This window comes from Triturus cristatus, chromosome 3_2 (genome assembly GCF_964204655.1).
Source record: "Triturus cristatus chromosome 3_2, aTriCri1.1, whole genome shotgun sequence".
NCBI classification, from domain to species: domain Eukaryota; kingdom Metazoa; phylum Chordata; class Amphibia; order Caudata; family Salamandridae; genus Triturus; species Triturus cristatus.
This window is the reverse complement of record NC_140584.1, coordinates 552,717,375-552,736,903: the sequence shown is the minus strand read 5'-3', so window position 1 is coordinate 552,736,903 and position 19,529 is coordinate 552,717,375. Positions and strand designations below refer to the sequence as shown.

The 19,529-nt window shown below is 43.1% G+C and overlaps 1 protein-coding gene across 2 annotated transcripts in view; it reads right to left on the bottom strand.

Annotated features, from left to right (window-relative positions):
• The window catches only part of DCDC1 (doublecortin domain containing 1), a 1,503,674-nt gene that overhangs the window by 104,039 nt on the left and 1,380,106 nt on the right, over positions 1–19,529 (bottom strand). For both annotated transcript variants that reach the window (XM_085648291.1, XM_085648292.1), the window contains one exon: positions 9,950–10,086. In XM_085648291.1, the coding sequence (XP_085504417.1) occupies positions 9,950–10,086 (137 nt within the window). The remainder of the gene's footprint in view (positions 1–9,949; positions 10,087–19,529) is intronic.

Here is a 19,529-nt window from a genome sequence, read left to right as displayed (position 1 = left end):
CATGAGGGGAGAGAAGTTGGCATAACGGCTACGGCGGTCGATCTCGCATTTGGGTACCTGGGTTCGTGTCTCAGCAATGATGCTGAACATGCTTTGATTCTGGGCAAATCACTGAGGGGCATATGTATCAAGCAAATTTTTAATCGCAAACGCTGCGATTCGCAAAATACAGCGTTTGCGATTAAAAATTCGCAAAACGGGATGTATTAGGCAAAATCCCATCGCAAAATTAAGGAATTGCTAATTTAGCGATTTCTTAATTTTGCGTAAGCATTTAAGAAATCGCAAATTGCGATTTCTTGAATGAAATGTAAAAAGCACCCAAGTTGTGCGAATTATCCTTAAGAAATTGCAAATTACCACCAACTTCCAGTTGGTGGTAATTTGCGATTTCCTTTCAAAATGCACTATTTTTAATTTTGCAAAGTGCCACGTGACGCTCATACATGCCCTTAGGGCATGTATGTGCGCCATATGCACACACATGCTCATTTCAGGGGTGCATCAGGGTGTCATCATGACACCCTTGCACCTTTGAAATTATTCTCAAATAGCGATTAGCAAATTGCGAATTCGCTATTTGAGAATTACTTCCCATTCATTCCTATGGGTCTCCTGGCCCATAGAAATGAATGGGCAGGTATTCCTTAATTGCGATTTCGCAATTTGCTAATCGCAATTAAGGAATTTTAAGAAATCGCAAAAAGTTTGCGATTTTTTAAATACATCCCGTTTTGCAATTCTCAAATAGCGATTCTTTAAAAATCGCTATTTGAGAATCGCAAATGGTGATGTTGATTCATATGCCCCTTAATCTCCCCGTGGCTAGCAAAAGTGAATGTGGCCTCATGTAACGCAACTGGTGCTATGTAAAGCGCTCTGATAATAGATACCTTCGGCTCAAGTTTGCGCTATATAAAACTAAGTAAAAGAAAAAAAATAAGTAAGGAACAACAGCTGAATATACTACAGTGGGACAGCAAAGCGGTTTGTGTCTTTTGTACACTGATTGTTCTATTATCCCACCCTTTATTTTGTGCTGTGACTAATGTGCTGTTAGAAATTGTTTTGTTGACTGAGGGGAGTGAAAACTCCTTTTAAGCAACAACTACAATCATTGTCAGGGTAAATCACTGTTAGAAATTGGGTGTCTGATTGGTAGAGGTATGCACCCTGTCCAAGCAGGAACAACAATCCTAGTCAGGGTAAGTCAGATACACACCATAAATTAACCCGTGCCTATCACACCACGAGTAGAACTCTTCGTTCCTCTAATGCCCACCTCACCCAAATACCCAGGTTCAAGAAAGCTCGCTCCGGAGGCCGGCGGTTTTCCTATCAGGCGTCTAAAATTTGGAATGCCCTTCCTCCGGACCTCCGCGCCCAACCCAACCTTCTATCCTTTCGTAAATCTCTAAAGACGTGGCTGTTCCCTTAACCTCCCTTCGCTTTCGCCTGACTTATTTGATTTTCCTCAGCGCTGGGACGCTCTCGGGCAGCCATGCGCTTTATAAATCCCATTCAAATCAAATCAAATCAAATCTGGTAGCTTGGCATGGAGCAGGCAGGCTTAATTTAAGAGGCAATGTGTAAAGTATTTGTGTAACACTTCAAACAGTAACACAGTGAAAACATCACAAAATACTTATGCCTTCAAAGGAGCTTCTGCCCTAGCAGCTCCTCTGAAGACACTAAAGTTCTGCTGAGTGGCTGAATTGTTGCATGCGGACAAACACAAACTTTTCTGTTCTTTATTCATAAAGTAAGAGTATGATTTTGAGAAATAAAATACTAATAAATCTGACACACTGGAGGTTTCTCACACTGTCTTGTGTCATTTTTATTTTTTTCTGTTTGGGACTACCAATGGTGATCCCAAAGCCCTATATGGGGCGGATGGTCTGATGTACTTATGCCAATAGCCCCAACTTCGTTTGGCCAAAGATCTTGGCATTGTGACAGTGGAGCCAGCGGGGGCGTGGCCATTGGCTACATGACTGTCTATCCGACTCAAATCAGAGTGGTTGGCCTATCCATTTTACGGCCACTAAACTCTAAATCACAAAATTGTCAAACTTATGCACATAGAAATAGGTGATGAATAAAGACCATCAAGCCTACCTACCCCACCTAGTCATCTTCATAAAATCATTATTCGGTATGTAAAAACAAAGATAAAAGAACAAGATAACACAGCAAATGCTACAGTGCAAATATAAAACATATGTGTAAGATTTAAATAAATTATAGTTTATTACCAAACATCAATAAAACAAGATAAAAACCTCCCATTAGCAGCAATGCAAATCAATCAGGCCTAGAATGTCAATGACGCCCGTAAAAACAGGTAACAGCATATAGTACATGGTCATTAGGGATCAACTGCAGATACATGAGAGCAGGACGCACTTGGATAAAATTCAAGGTCTTTTGCAGAGGAACAATAAACTGCATTTTGGCACACTAAAATGTTTTGCAAAATGTGAACTAAGAGTTAATCAGTTCCCTTTACAATGAGATGCCATTCAGCAATTAGACAAATAGGCTGCTTCTTACACTATGCATTTTCAAACACTATCCTCCCTAATGTATTGGGGTCCATAAAGAGAACTCCATTATGCTTTCATCTTATGCTTTGTAGAGCTAACAAACAAAAGTGACCGGAGTGTCTACAAACCTACACTCTACAAGCACAAAATGCTTCTGAAGGATAAAAGGCATGGATCAAAGCTTGACTCTAGGCTGTTGGTTACCATCAAGACCGTGCATATACCTGTTCTTGCTGTTTTATTGAGCAAGTTTCTTTACAAGAATGTAGATAGCAAACAGAGGAACATATTAAGCATGCATGGTAGGAAAAGGAGTGTTAGGCATCTTGCGGTAAGTAGCTTGCAATTAAACCAATTAAGGGTGGAACATAAAGGGTAAGAATACAAAGAGAGTGGGAGAGTAAGATAGTAGAAATATTGTATGGGTAGGGGAAGAATACAATTAAAGAAGTAAGGTGAATTTCTTAAATGAAAAGCAGAGAAAGATGGCCGTAACAAGAACAATTGCACAAGAAGTAAAAAAAGAGTGAAAAAGGTAGAAGAACATATTGAGATGAAAAATGTAAGAATGTTTTGTAAGGGTAGCAATACAGAGAAAAATAAAAAATGTAGAAACTTAGAAGAAAAGGTCTAGAAGTGGGGACAAATAAAAATGAGTACCTAAGACACCAAATGAAAGACAAGGGAACAAAAGAAAAGTAGAGATACAGCCCTACATAGAGAATTTGTGTCACAAGATCCGCTGTGTTGACAAAATCCAATAGACAGAGTGAAAGACAAAGAAGGGCGTTTACAGTGGAACTTGACTTCCTGGTATACTGCATCACTGGCCGGCTTTCATGTGTAGAATTGGGGGCTTTGAAATGAGGGCAAATCATGAAATTCCAAAGATGATGCTGATGCACCCACCTAGCAGACTACAATGAATTACAGAAACTTACAAGGTGTTACTGAGACTCAGACAGTTCCGATCTTGCACATTGACCCTCTTAATAAGTTAATTAGAGCGTCAACACTACCTTTCAGCTCAAGCTGTATATATGTGTTACAGACAGCAACCACTGCAGTTGCAGGTGAGAGTGCTTCATAACTGGTACTTTTACCATAGTTGATGGTCTATCACAAGGATGAGGGCATTTACCAACAGGTATAGCCTAAGGCATAAGGGCTACAAGGCTATTAGAAATTCCAGCCACTAAGGGTAGAACATTCAGACACACGGTGGCCTTATTTTATGTGGACAATGTTGATAAGTGATGTTGATAATTAAAACTCACTTCCCGGAACAACCTTTTACCCAAGGGACCTGTTTCTCAAATTCAGATTTATAGGTGAAGATGTCAAATTGCATCCTTTATTAAGGAAAGATGGAAGACTGTGTTATGGAAACATGGCAGTATTCTGGATTTCCCAAAAAAACACACTGTGATGTGTATCCGAAAAACCTGGGGATATATTGTGGAAGTAAATTTTCTAACAATGAGAGAAAGGGAACGTCCCCTCAGGGTAGTGAATCATTTTTTTAGAAAGTTGTAATGCTATGTAGTTTGAAGCCCTGAAGCAGGTATAATTGTATTTTGTCACTAAAGGTGCATGTTTTTCACTATCACCAGAGCCTTTAAATGTAATTTTAGCAATGTGGCACCCTCTGGTAACATTTTGAGTTGCGAGAAGGTATCTCGATGTATCACTTGCCTTAACAGTCAAGGAAAGTCCCTCTATTGCACAGTGTTGCTTTTAAAACACAATAGGAATTCCTTTCTTAGGCATGAACATAAGTGTTTAATTCTCTCAAAGTAGCAGCCATCTGTTGCATCACAAAGAGCAATCATTGTATTATTCTTACAGGATAGAAGCACAATAAAAAGGCTAACTTTCTACAGGCTGTAAACTAGGCACTAGTTCATTTGCTGTGGCTACAAACAGAAATGGTTAAAAGACTGTGGCATAATATGTGTTACAGACAGTTGTCCATGTACTTTGCGTACTCACTCTTTGTCATTAGTGCCTCTCATATCCCTCTGGGTGAAATGACCATTCTTCTGTCTAGTAAAATAGATTTTAGCTGCACCTTTTTTGTTTTCATTGTCACCTGTCATGCGTATTTTTTAATGTATTTATCAATTCTGTTCATTAATAGTTTTACTAAGTGGCCGTAAGAGAATGCATGCTCTGTATATAAGAAAACACAACAAATTATTGAAATGCTTACATATGAAGCATGATGGAGCTGATTCACAAACTGCATTTTGTAGTACGTAAAGTAGTACTACTGTAGTACCATTTGCAATTTACAAATCTAAAAGTGTAAATCTCCACCTCCACTTCAGGGAGTGGCTGTAAAAATGAGCATACTTACTTGTAAATGGGAACAGTTTAGGGAGGAGAAAGGAGGGGCTCAGAGAGAGGTTTAGGCAGAATTAGGAAAGAGTTTAGGGAGGATATAGTAAGCCCATTGCTTTTCCCAAACTAAGGGTGCCATGATGATGGCAAGCGGATTGCCACCGCCCGACCGGCGGTGGCGATCCACCCGGATTAACTCCCTGCCCACCTGCCATTTACCCCCTGCCATATTACCATGGTGGGGGTACCGCGGTGGACTGAAAGACCGTCCGCCACTAACCCGGTGGCAGGCAATCGTCACGATTGCCTACTGGGCGGAAAAGGTCCACAATATGGTGGCGGTGCACATTACGATGATTGCGGTGGGCATGCCTTTCCATGGCGGAGACTCCACCATGGAAAGGCATAGTGAGAATGACATTGGGGGCCCATTGGGGGCCCCCGGGGCGGGGTGGGGGGGTGGCTGGCTGCACTGGGGGGTACCTATGGTACCCCCCTTCATTGCCATACACAAGCAGCAGGCACCACGCGGTGCCTGTCACGTTGTGCATTGCAATGCACAACATGCCTATTTAACATTGCGGCGGGTGCTACTTATAGTACCGCCCGCTGCAATGTTAAATTCCAGAATGCGCCTGCCACTGTGGTGGGCACATCCCAATTGGCCTTGCGGGACCCCCGCAACTCTGGCGGTCAGTCCCGTTTTCCGTTACGGTGTCCGCCCGCCATCGTAATGGGGCCCTATACTTTGAAAGCTACTAGAGCCAAAAAGGAAACAAATGAGCAGTACATGTGGTCCAGCTGAGACCTAGAATAAGTCCAGCACCACAAATGGCCATCCAAGGGCCTAATTACGATGTCGGTCGGACTTGCGTCCGACCAACACCTTTGTGGAATGGAACTGCCTGACCATAGGTCGAAGGTTCCACCCACTGTATTAGGATGTGACCGCTTTATCGGTGGTTGAAAACATCCATTTTTGATGGCAGCTTGTGCGGTAGGCGGAAAAGGGCCACAGCACAAGATGCCATTGAAAAATGGATGTTTGTAAATGTCCCTGCACATGGTGGCAGGTACCATGCGGAGGGCCAGGAGGAAGGGGACCCTGCTAGGGGCCTCCAAAGTCACTTTCCTTCTGCCTTTTAATGGCAGGCGGATCGCCATGAAAGGGTAGGCATAAACCGACATCAATTGTAGATCATTGGGCAAACATGCCATCGACATCTGGCAGTCCCTCCGTGACAACAACTGGGATCTGCTCTTTCTCACCGAAACTTGGCTGAACGATACCACTAACCCTGCTATCACCCTTGCCTTACAGGAAGGTTACAGTATTATCTGTGCCAACAGGCCCAGCGGCTCTCCAGGAGGTGGTATCGCTTTAATCCATAATTCCAAATGGATGGTCTCCCTCCCCCCATATGACCAAATTGAATGTATAGAAGGTATGCCTTTCAGTATTCTAACCTCCCCGTCTTCTTCCTGCTCGGGAATTCTAATTTACCGCCCCCCCACTCTAACACTGCTCACCTACCGGCTCTGGCGGATTATATCATCCAGCTCAGCACACGTTATGCCAACTTCACCGCTCTAGGTGATTTTAACCTTCATGTCGATAACGAATCTTGTCCGCATAGCAAATATTTCATTTCCATGTTAGCGGACTGCAACCTAGCCCAAATCATAAGCCTACCCACGCATAAAGCGGGTCACACACTGGATCTGATCTGTTCCAATCTACCTTTTATTCAGGCGACCCCCCCTACCCCGGTTATTTGGTCGGACCATTTCCTCATTTCTTTTGAGATTGGCATTCCCTGCCACATTAGACCCACCATTACCCCCAAATTATTAGGCAGAAATTGGAGCCGCATTACCCCTGAATCACTCCTGGATTACCTAAAAAACACCCAACCAGGCATGTCATCTGACCTCAACCTACAGATCGACCACTTGGATGCATGGATCGGTCAGGCCTTAGACGCTCTGGCCCCTCTCAAACCTATTAAAACCCACAGGGCTGTACCTTCAGCACCTTGGTACTCCGATGAGCTCCGACAGAAAAAGACCTCTTGTAAATCTCTTGAACGCCACTGGAGACAGAACTATACCTTGGACAGTAAAATCACCTACAAAACAGCCCTTAAAGAATATCGGCGAATGATTGAGGAGCACAAACGGGATTATCTGGCCTCTAGAATCAAACTCGCCAGCAATGGCGCTAGGGAGATTTTCAATATAGTGAGATCTTTTACAGACCCTAACGCGTTGACTCGCACTCAACCTGCCTCTCAGTCGCTCTGCGATAAACTTTCACAATTTTTCGAGGATAAAATCGAGACCATTTATTCCTCCTTCCCCACCTCCACCATAGAAGAACGGGAAGAGGAACCTACAACTTCTTTGCCACCGTTGTCCACTTTCCTCGAATTTGCAGCAGTCCCAGAGGCAGAGTCCCTGGCTGAACTATTTAAATGCAAATCAGGCTCCCCAAATGACCCATGGCCAGCCAAGCAATATAAAAAACTTGCACCTCTACTTAATCCCTACCTTAACCTCATCTGGAACGATTCCCTCAGAACAGGCAGCTTTCCTGCTAAATGGAAACTTGCCTCTCTGGCCCCCATCCTTAAGAAGCCCAATTTGGATCCGGATCTTCCCAGCAACTATAGGCCTATCTCTCTTCTGCCTGCTCCTGCTAAGATCCTGGAGAAGATGGTGCACTCCCAGCTGGCTAATTACATCGAGTCTAACGGCCTTCTCCATGATTCCCAGCACGGCTTCAGGTCGGGCCACAGCACGGAGTCGGCCCTTATTGAAATGGCAGACTCGGTGAGGTGGACGCTTGACCGGGGGTCGAGGGCGGTGTTAGTGCTGCTGGATCTTTCAGCGGCATTTGACACCGTCTCTCATAGGATCCTGCTGGGGAGGCTGGAGGACTTGGGATTGGGTGGTGCTGTGTTGAAATGGCTCTCATCCTACCTTTCGGACCGCTCACAGCAGATTTTCACCCCTCCCTACATTTCTTCCCCCAGACCTCTTAAATGGTGAGTTCCACAGGGCTCTTCCTTGAGCCCGCTCCTATTTAATGTTTATTTCACCCCCTTGGCCAAGCTGATCGCCCACCTCTTATGCCGACGATATTCAGCTACTTTTCACTTTTGATACCCTCTCCGTTTCTGCTTTCGATCCGCTGAAATCCTGCCTTCGAGACATTTCTAGTTGGATGAATGCCAACTCCCTCCGACTCAATGCAGATAAAACGGAGATTTTGTTCTTTAACTCTCCATCCCCTCTGGATTCCAGCCTGTGGTGGCCAGTCGATCTGAGCCAAGCCCCCATCCCCAAAGACTCGATTAGAAATCTAGGAGTACGTTGGGATAGCCACCTCAGTTTTAACACCCAGGTACAAACAGTTGTAGCCTCCTGCTTCGCAAAGATCAGGACTATTAAACAGCTTATTAATTACCTGCCAGCGGACTGCCGTAAGACTGTGATCCAGGCATTGATAACTTCCCATCTTGACTACGCCAATGCCCTCTATCTCGGCATCACAGCAGGCCTCTGTCATAAACTTCAGACGGTCCAAAACGCCGCCGCAAGGCTGGTGGAGAAAGTCCCTGCCAGACATTACATGTCCCCATACCTCCGTAAACTGCATTGGCTACCCATTGCGTCTAAAGGCAATGGGTCGGCCCATTTGAAAAACATTCTGCGACCGTATGTCAACTCCAGAACTTTACGTTCCAACTCCCTATTTTTTCTGAACACCCCACGATTCAAACGAGCTCGTGCAGGTGGAAAAACCTTTGAGGTTTGTGCTACTCAGTGTTGGAACAAGCTCCCACTAGCTTTACGCACTTGCCAAACTGAATCAGCATTCCGTAAATCCCTGAAGACATTTCTCTTTTCTTCTTAATCAGGCCTGCTAAACCCTATGCTCTCTGTGTTCTGAGTTTCCAGCGCCTGGACGCCCCGTTGGGGCAGCTGTGCGCTTTATAAAATACACAAATAAATAAATAAATCCCGCTGGCAGAGCTGAGGCTGGCTCCGCTGTCATTATGGTATTATCATTGCTCCCGCGGAACCGAAGCGGATCCTCCCCACCGGTTTCCCTCTGACCGCCTGCATTATAATACAGTGGTCAGAGGGAAACCATCTATATCGACTAGCTGTCGAAATCGGGCCCTTAGTGTTCTGAAACACCTCCCATAGAAGAGAAAGGAGATAGGTGCTAAAAATAAACCTCCATAGTAATTAATGTTAAATTAAAATAAATAATTTAATGACCTTTTTTAAATTTAACATTCAATGTAATATTATTTATTATTAAACTGCTTTTTATTAATTATATTTAACACGTTTAATGTGTTTTAAAACATAATAAAAATGTTTTTGTTTTACAATAGATGTTTTTAAATGCTAATGTCACAAAAATATTTTGAAGCTGATTTAATCAATTGAAAATAATAAAATTTTAAATAAAAAAATAAGTTAAGAGTGCTGTACCATTTCTCTATATTGTTCTGTATTTAAAATAAATATATAACATTCATTTACATTCATATTTAATGTAAAATATTTTTATTAGCTTTTTTTCAAGATTTATAAACTTTTTTTTACCTTTCCCTATACTTTGTCATTCTAGTGGTGAATGTTACAGTATCAGTGTTTGGCCATGAGTGGAGCTGGACTTACTATTGCTCGCTTTTGGCAGTACTAATTTGGCTATGCTCCCTGATTCAGAGAGTGGACATGTAATTCTACAATTCTTAGTAACTTTACACTTATGAGTAGGGAATAGCCAAAAGTTGTAAACTTACTCAATAGTGTATGAATTAACGTATATATCTAACCCACTCACAAGTGTAATTTACCTTTCTTGATAGCTCCAAATTTCAATTTTTTTGTAAGCCATGGAAATATTTTTATTTATAGTTTTTTTCTATCATTGGACATTTCTGTGATGGATTCCATGACTTGTCATACTTTTTGGACACAATGGGATTTTTTACATATTTGACTGTAGACAGAATAATACAAGAGCTGACCCTTACCTCAAGGTGCTGTATATTTTCGCTGAGTTTCATTTCGTCTGGAGTTTTCTCAGTCCAGCCACCTTCTACAACCACTGGCTGTATTGGATTCTTCGTTGGCACCATGCTGGCTGGCTTGAGAGCTTTCACCCTTTGCCCTTAATCAAAGTAAATCATAAAATTACCTTTAAAAAACGTTGATGTTTTCAACGAGACTTGGAGACGGTGGGTATCGTGCTTATACCCATTTGCATGCATAGTGATAGTTTCTTAATTCCCGCCAGAGTGGATTCATGCATTTTGAATTGTAGCATACCGTTTTTTTGCATGCAGACTTCCCATCAGTTAAATGCATTAATACAAGATTATGTAATTTATCATTTAGTTCTAATAATGAACAAGTGAACACCTTTAGTCATTGTGCATTTCTTAAGTATGAAAAAAAAGTAAATAATGTTTTTGTGGTAGAAATGAAGAGGATAGCCAAAATCTTTTGCATAGGTGTCGGATGATTTTAGATATAATATTGTATGTCAAAGTGACTTAAGATTGTTTTTCATGTCTGTTTTCTTTAACACTTGACAATACGTACAAACATTAGCAGTTTTAATAGCTGTCGAAAATTGGGTTACTGGTTGATGGGGGTGAAATCCCACCCAAGCAGCAACCACAATCTCTGTCAACACAGGCAACCCCAAATTAACCTGTGCTTAACCCTTCGTTAGCTTGGCACAAAATCAGTCAGGCTTAACTTAGAGGCAATGTGTAACATATGCATGAGGCACTTCAAACAGTAATAAAGTGAAAACACACACAAGAAAAATAACACACCAATTTAGAAAAATAGATTAAAATTATATAAATTATTTGGCACCAAAGCAACAAAAATCCAAACAGTAGAACTGAAGAAATGTATTTCAAAGTTTTAGGTAAAAATATTGCCCAGAAGCACAAAGCTCCAATTGTAGTTAGCTGGTCGCACCGGGCCTGTACAATGTCACAAGCTCAGGCTGACCACAATGGAGAGTTGTGTGGATAGAGGGACCAAGTTAGGCCTGCTGATCAAAGGTACCTTAAATCCAGTTTGCAGAGAGTTGTAAGATCCTGTGTCGAGGTTGCATCACCAAGCAGCAGTTCTGAGGAGCTGCGGTGCAGAGTTCTAAATCTTCATCAAGAATGCTGCCAATGAGGGACTTGTAAAGCCAAGTCTTGTGCTGAAGATGCGTCATGCACCGGCGGTTCTGAAGATCCGTGGGGCTGCGCTGAGGCATCCTGTGTTGTAGTCAAGGATGCCGTCGACAAGAGGAATGCAAAGTCCTGCTTCGAGGATGCATCCCGCAATGGTGGTTGCGTGGAGACAACAAGCTGTGATGCGAGGTCTGGTATCGGGGATGCATCGGGCTGTGAAGGTTCTGATGCGGCTGGGAGGAGATAAGTTTGTGCTGCATCGGTTCTGCTTCCCAGGACGATTGCTCCACTGGCAGAGTGCCTTGCGGCCTGGGGTCACGATAGACTAATGTCATACCCTTTGTGAGTGTGCTCAGGCAGAGTCTTGAGATGTGCAAGTGTGGTAGGTGAAAGAATCTCCCCTTCATAAAGTCAGAGATGGCCCATCCTGCCAACACCTATGGTCCTTTGTCTTACTGTCTGGGAGCAATACACAAAGACCAACTGGTAGCTACACCTAGCCATGTGACCAACGAAACAGACTGCAGGCACCAAATGGTTGGGACAAGAAAATACCAACTTTTAAATGTGGCATTTTCAGAATTGTGATTTAAAACCCAACTTTACCATTAAAGAGGGATTCTAACTTACAATTGTTTAGACATCAAACTACACATTTGTTTATGCTCCCAATTAAAAGGCATCCCTTGTTAAATGTAATAAGTTAATCCAATGTTATCCTATGGGAAAGGCGGCTTTGCAGTAGAGAAAAACTAATTTAAGAGCTTTTCACTAACAGGACAGGTAAAAGTTAAAAGTACATGTCTTTGTTAGGGCCTACCATAGGGGTAGCGTATATGTATTAAAAATTTAAATTTATAGGCGTATTAAAAGGTATATTTTGCCAGGTTAACATGGCATTTTAAATTGTACACACAAGCTGCAATGGAAGGTCTGAAACATACTTAAAAGGCTACATGGGTGGGTGGCACAATCAGTGCTGCAGGCCCACTTGTAGCATTTAATTTACAGGCATTGGATATACATGTAGTACCACTTTACTAGGGACTTACAAGTAAATTATATGTGCCAATTGGTTGTAAGACAATTTCACCATGTTTAAAGGAGAGAACACAAGCACTTTAGCACTGGTTAGCAGCATTAAAGGGTGCATAGTCCTAAAAGCCAACAAAAACTGGTTCAGAAACAGCATGGAAAAGGCAAACATTTGGGGATGGCCCTGCAGAAAGAGCCAAGTCCAACAATAACAATTGCAGGATTTGATTTTAGGCAACAAAAGGTGAAATCTGAAATAATACGTATTCTGATATTCTGATAAGTCAGTCAGTATAAACGGCATTCGGCCGGTATGGTCATAAAAGAGCAGCAGCAATAAACAAGCAGATAAAAACATAATAAAAATACGGTACAATAGAAACAAAGCATGGCTGGCAATTCACCTGTGTCTTTATAGTTTGTGCCCGTCAGATAACAGAATTGATCATCAAAATAGCAGCAGTAGACATATAGTTAAAAACAGAACAGGATACAATAAAACAGGTCAAGGCTAATAGTTGGTCAATATCCTTGTGGCTGTTTAATCCTACGGGAGTGACAAATAATGCCAATAGTAGAATGACAAACATGTCCAGAGATCTGACACTGCAGGATTTTGACGTTTTGGCTAGCCGATCTACAATTTGTGGAGCGTAAAATAGGGCACAGTGTAAAAACCTGCAAAAAATCATAAAGTGTAAAGCAGATTGCTGACTAATGTTATTGCAAGGACAGCAGGGCAAGGACAAAAAGAAGCTGCCCTGCTGTAGAAAAACAACCAGGAAGTGGACTTCTACAACCTAAAACGTGTGACATAAAATCTGTGCTCCTGGTTAAGGATCCAAGCAAAATATGGTTTGACCCGCTCAGGTGAAGTATTCTCCATGTGGTAATGAACAGTGGCCATCACCTGGGATTTGTTAGACCTTTATAGGTAACTATTTGCATAAAAGAGGGAGTGTATCAAGGTATTTGAGCTGATATTGATCATGCTGGGGGAATGAAAGAGTTGTGGGGCACCCAGATCTTAGAAAGATTTGCTAATAATTACGCTAACCAAGTGATGTTGTTTCCATGATCTAGATTAATACAGTCGACTACAATTAGGCCGGAGAAGTTAGTGAAAGGGGAGCTCCAGATTTTAATGGTGCCAGTTTATTTGAATCTTCGATATAAGGAAGGCCAACTTCAATGCTGGTGATGATGTTAGCAGTGCTTTTAGGAACTGCCAGCAATTGGGATAGAAATTTGTTTTCAGCTGCTTGTAAGCGGCCTCAATTTGTGTACCGCAAAACACGCAACCCATAAGTGCTCCAGGAGAAGCATTTTGCTTTGCAAAGGGAGATACACTTTTGTTTAAAGTTCATGGCAAATCTAAAAAGTGCCTCAGCTGCACTTTCCATTTTAACCCCTCTACGTGTCAGGAATTTTCCCTATTTAAAGTTAACATCCAACAAGATCCCTACGTGGTTCAAATTTGAGACTTTTGTGATGGAAATATCATCAATAGTAAACCTCCGTGAACAAGTATTTCTCGGACCAATGGTCATAATAAATGATTTTTTATGGTTGACCCTTAGCTTCAGGTCTGACATAAAACCATTTAAGGAATCCAGCAAAAGCTGTACCCTGATGGCAGTATTCGACAATAGCACAGCATCATCGGCATAGAGGAGTTTGGGCACAGGACGATCCCCTACCCTGGGCAAATCCTTTCACTTGTTCTGAAGGGTAACACTAAGAAATTAAAATAAAAAAGGAAGAGGAAAGGAGCTAATATGTACCCTTGCCTAACCCCCTTCTCTACCTTAAAGGTGGACGTACACTCCCCATCAGAAACAAATCGCATCTGGACTAAAGTATCCCAGTGTAGGTGCTTGAGGAGTTTGATCAACCATGTGTCGACCCAGATTGCTGCATTAGGTCCCACAACCTGCCCCTGTCCACAATGTCGAATGCACTAGGTAGATCCATGAGGCACGATGCATTGATCCTCCTTTGGCCTGGGTGTACTTCCCCATGATCAGAAGCAGGTTGAGAGACTGTTCCACTATGCCCACTCAGTCAGAAGTCAAACTGATTTTCAGAAAGGAAGCTCATATCTTCCTCCCATGCCTTCAGCTTCTTGAGGATCACTTTACTCAGGTTTTCAACATGAGTGCAACAGAGAGATTGGTTGATAACATGAAGCATTTCCTCTGTTACCCTTCATGTAGATCAGGACAATGGTGCAATTGTTTCCAGGAACTCAGGATTTCTACATGAACAAGGGTGCAGAAGACATTTGTCAACAGCGGGGCCCAGAAGGATGTGTTATGTCTAAATACATTAGTTGAGACCCCGTCCGGTCCAAGGGTCTTGCCGGGGGTACTCTTTAACATGGCAGAGGATACATCCCTCATGTCATTGGGGAACTAAAAGTAAGTACTAGCAGACTCGGGGAAAGCAGAATGCTGTGAACCAGGTAAGGGAATGTTAGAAGGCCTGTAACTGGGGTATCATTGGTCATGTCCTCAAAGATAAGAGAAAAATGGGACAGCCAGTTTTCTGGGGAAGCGTGGTAAGTGCTTTTTGGGGTATTGTCATCTGAACAATAAGATGACTGATCACGTCCCAAAAAACCTTGGCGTCCCTAAGTTTGGTAGCATTAGTATGGCCTCCCAGGCCTTCTCTCGGATTTCCCTCTTCCTTGCATCAAGTGTCTCCTCATAGGCCCTCCTGGCATGCCTAATGTCCTCAATATTTCTGGGGGACGAAATGTTGAAATTTTCAGATTTTTGAGGGGACTGAGCAGGTATTGTTAAACCATCGGTGGAGAGAAGGAGCAGTATTGGATTTCTTGCCAGTCATCAAGCTAGACATGGATGTGCATAAGGCATCAGAGAGACAACACAGCACATCCTTACTCCTTTCATTTACTAGATCAGCAAAACACTTCTCAGGATTTACATTTTTCCAATTCATACGTATCCACTTGTTTTTACTATATTGTAGGTCTACTGAGCTGGCAGGAGCAGGAGGGACAATATCAGAAACAGAGGAAGAAACACAAATAGTTACTGGATTGTGGTCACAAAGAATGGAAGACAGGATTGAGGAATCCATCACTAAAGGAGATAAATGAACAGAAAACAGAATAAAATGGATGGTTGAACCACCGCCACTACCAGTAAAGGTGGGGTGAGGCGCCAAGCTGTCCTTAACAAAGTTAACATTAAAAAGTAAATTGTGCTTAAGGGTAATCTGATTCAAAACTTCCCCCTCGGGGTTATGCAGGAAGAGGGATAGATGATCACCCCACCAATCCGTAAAGCCACATTGTCTGTCCCCTGGGAGAGAGCATTTTAGGATATTAAAATCTCCTAGCAAAATAATGGTGGCCCTTTCCAGTTGGCTCACAAGGAAATCAGAGATAAGACTATCCAATTCCCACGGTATTTTGACACGTGGTTTGAAAAGAAGTTAAAATAAACAATTTATCAAAAGAAAGTTAAGAGAGCCAAGGAGGCTCAATGACAGAATCTGATACTAGGAGTGGACTGTAATGTGACAGTATTTGTGGTTCTTAACTTTAGGGAAATAATTAACCCTAACCCACACTTAGGGTGGACGGACAGCGAGGGCATAGCAGAAACACAGAAAGTTTAATCACCATTTACATGGAAATTGCTTAAAGTCCAAGTTCCTTGGGAGTACACTACATCAAAATGTTTAATGGTTTTTAACCAGTACACATTATACAATTCTTGTTAATACCAGCAATATTCCAGGAAAGTAAACGTATCCTGCCTGGCCTGGGCACCTTGGCAGGAGTGGAGTGGGTAGAGGCAGATTTGATAGCATCGGCTGGAAGGGCTGGATCAAGAGTTATGGTGCTGCGAACTGACAGGGATGTTGAAGAAGTGAGCCAATCATTGCCTGAAAGACTGGACAGTGGAACAAACTGATTCTCATGAGCAAAAGAGACTGTAGGGTTGCTCTTTTGCGCAGGCTCACACTCAATCATGCTTCTGGCTTGCCCGAGTTGAGGGAATGGGCAATAAAAGTAACCAAGAGGTAAAGCAAGAATCTTGGTGTATCCAGAAAGTGAAAAGTCCAAGTGCTCCATCTAAAGTTAATTACTAAAAAGTCACCATGGAGTGACTTTGGGGCATAGCAGACCCAACCAACCCTGTGTGCCATAATGATGTCATGCATCAAGTCAGAACCCCATCCGGATTTAGACACAAGCCAGTGGGCTACTGAGCATTTAAGAGAAAACCAATCTTCCGAACTGTCATTGCACAATGGGGTCACGCCTAAAAGAACGATAACTTAAGACGTGCTTTCAGGAGGCAATTGTAAGCAATCAAAATGGCAAGGGATGGTGAATTCAGGACCCCTAAAATTCACTTGCAGTGTATTTTCATTGGGGCAGCCACCCAGCGGGTTATTGGCTTAATTTAAGGAAGCCGTCTGTTGGATTGGGTGGGCCAGCCCAGGACGGTTAGGAATGTTGACCAGTAGCTGAATACTAGATGCAGAGGAGATGGAAGTGTGTCAGGATTTAGGTTGTTGTGGCTCAAAAGGGTGTGGCTGATAAAACACTTCTGGTGGTGATCACGTAGGCCTTGCACTTTGTGATTTAGTTGATTCAAATGAGACAAAATTGAATGTTGAAGTTTTTTCAGCAGAGATTCCACCTTATCAAAATAGGGTTCACACTGTGAATGACAGTACTGAAATTGTAATCAGAGGCTCTGTTAGAAGTGGGTAAGGTGGATGGCATGACTACTTAGGCACACAGTTTGTTGCTCTTGGTTTTATCTTTCTGATTTTACCTGTATTGTGTTTTCATTTGAAGAAGGAACGACTTAGAGGCATTTATAGGGGATCTGGTGGGGCAATCAATGATGGTGTCCTCAGCAGAGCTATGCACAACACAGGGGTTTCCAACAAGGGCAGAACCCACTTGTTCCATTTTCAAGGTGTTGCTTGAGGAGAGAGTGCCTCAGTCTGGTGATGGTAGTAATGGGGGGGAGCGAGACATTGTTCATTTTTTAGACTGCATTAATATGTGTTTAAACCAGTACAAGTTCCATGGAGATGCCACACAGGGCAACGGATAAATAGGGGGTGAGAAGGGGAGATGAGGCAGCTCCTTTTGGACCCATCAGAGGGGGCCATGGGGGGGTGGCTTCTTCACCATAGTTGACGAATGAGTATAGTTGAGGAGAGCCAATATAAGCAAAGAGGGTCCTACTTTCGCAGGACTGCAAAATGACGGGGGACCAAGAGAGTGGACCCAGTCCGCCTTGTCCGGCTGCAGACAAGTGCAGACAGGCTTGCTCTTGGCCCGGTCTTCGTCCGGGCGTGTCCACGCTGCAGGAGTCCAGTGGCGCTTTTATAGTGTCAGGAATCTGTGGCCCCTCCTTAACTCAGGGGGAATGATGGGGGACGAAGTCCTACCCCAATAAGCGCCTCTTTGCAGGTAAGAAAGTGGGCCGTGTTGATACGAGCAGAGAAACCGTAAAAATAAGCGTCCTGTGCTGCGGGAGTCCAGCAGTGCTTTTACAGCATCAGGATGGTGTGGCCCCTCCTTAACTCAGGGACAATGTCCCCCTAGCAAGGGCCTCTTTGCAGGTAAGAATACAAATGTTGTTGATGTGGGCACAGAAACCGCCAGAATTAGCAACCCACTCTGCAAGAGTCTAGCGGCACTGTTAGAGCTTCAGGAGTCTGTGGCCCTGACTTAACTCAAGGGGAATGCTGGGGGATGAAGCCCCACCATAACAAGGGATGGATACCAACCCCAGCAAGGGTCTCTTGCAGGTAAGAATGCAGGTGGGGCTGATGTGGGCAGAGAAACTGCCAGAATGAGTGTCCCCAGTCTTGATAATAAGTTGTCACATGAAGAGGTCAGACTATGGTTTTGCATAGATTCTGTAATTGCTAACTCTCTGCCAATTCACAAACACAGTCAGAGGGAGGGCAGTTGGACATGTTTTGCAATCTGATTAGTCCTATATTTGGAGTACATTTCAGACTTTTCAAGGATTTGAAACTCCCACTAGAAATACTCCATTTTTAAATTGATGGTAGCAAAGGCTGTGTCTCTCAGCCACTGGACTAACATGGCCACAGAGAATGAAATCAAGTGCAGCACTCCTACAGAAGCAGAAATTTAGTAGCAAAGCAAAACATCACACACTCATTTAGTGATCAGGAAAAGGGCTACCACTTGCCCTCCCCACTACAGTCCCAAAATACCCACACGCCTCCAACAAGGTAGAGTGCAGGCCATGCATCACAACCGCTAGACAGTGGACAAAGCGTGGCATGTCCATCAAACAACAATTGTGCACAGAGATGGTAAACAATGAGGAAAAGGTGTGTCGCAGAACAGGCTGGGAAGGTTGGGAAGAAATAAAGACAATGAGGATAGAAATAAACTCCTGTTTGGGGGATTTCTAGAATAAAGAAATGTTTTGAAACGCCTACCCACTTCTCAGATGGCCTGAGCAGACATATTGCCTAGAGACTTAGCAGTCTCTTAGCAGCACTTGGCAGAAAGAAAGGATTACCCTTCTTTGAATAGTAGAGGAACAGGTGATAATAAACACAGGATTGTAGAATGTAAAATCTCAAGGCTAAGCATATCAGAAATCTTGAGGCTCTGCATTCACCTTCAGGGCTCAGCATTCATCCAAAAAGCTTTGCCTACTAGAAATCACACTGCTTGACCTTCACCCACAAGGCTCAGCCTAACAGAAATTACAAGGCTTGGCATTCACCCACAAGGCTCAGTGATCTCAAGGCTTGGTGCTGACATGTAAACGCATCATGTTTCAGGGTAGACAATAAGGGGAATATTCACAGACCACAATTGGTACAATATAAAGTAGTACTATAGCAGCACTTCTCAAGTACTACAGAATGCTATTTACAAATCCATGGCCAGAAACCTCCCCGTCTGCCTCTTCTAGCTTTTCTGTGCAGGGATCTTAACCTTGGTGGTGGAAATCACAGCACATGCAAGTACATGTTTTAGCAGTAAATGTAGGAGGAGCAAGATGAGATGGCTGAAAAATAGGGGCTACTTAGTAGAGTGTCAGGTGCTTCCAGAACTTGCGCGGGAACAGAGATGCCTTTTCCCAATGCCCCTCCAAGGAGATCTCCAGGTACAATTATATCAATACCAAGCAGAATCTCCCAAGGGGGGAAGGGGGAGTGGATAAAATAAATAAGAAGACAAAGAGACTGCCTGCGGTTATCTGGTTCCAGCCTTCTGTTTCTTCATCATGTTATGTTACAATCTCGGCTGTTGATTCTGAAAACCCAAAACAACAATCTTAACACAAGTGTTATATAACCTAGCTTTCCCTTCTAAATCCAACCC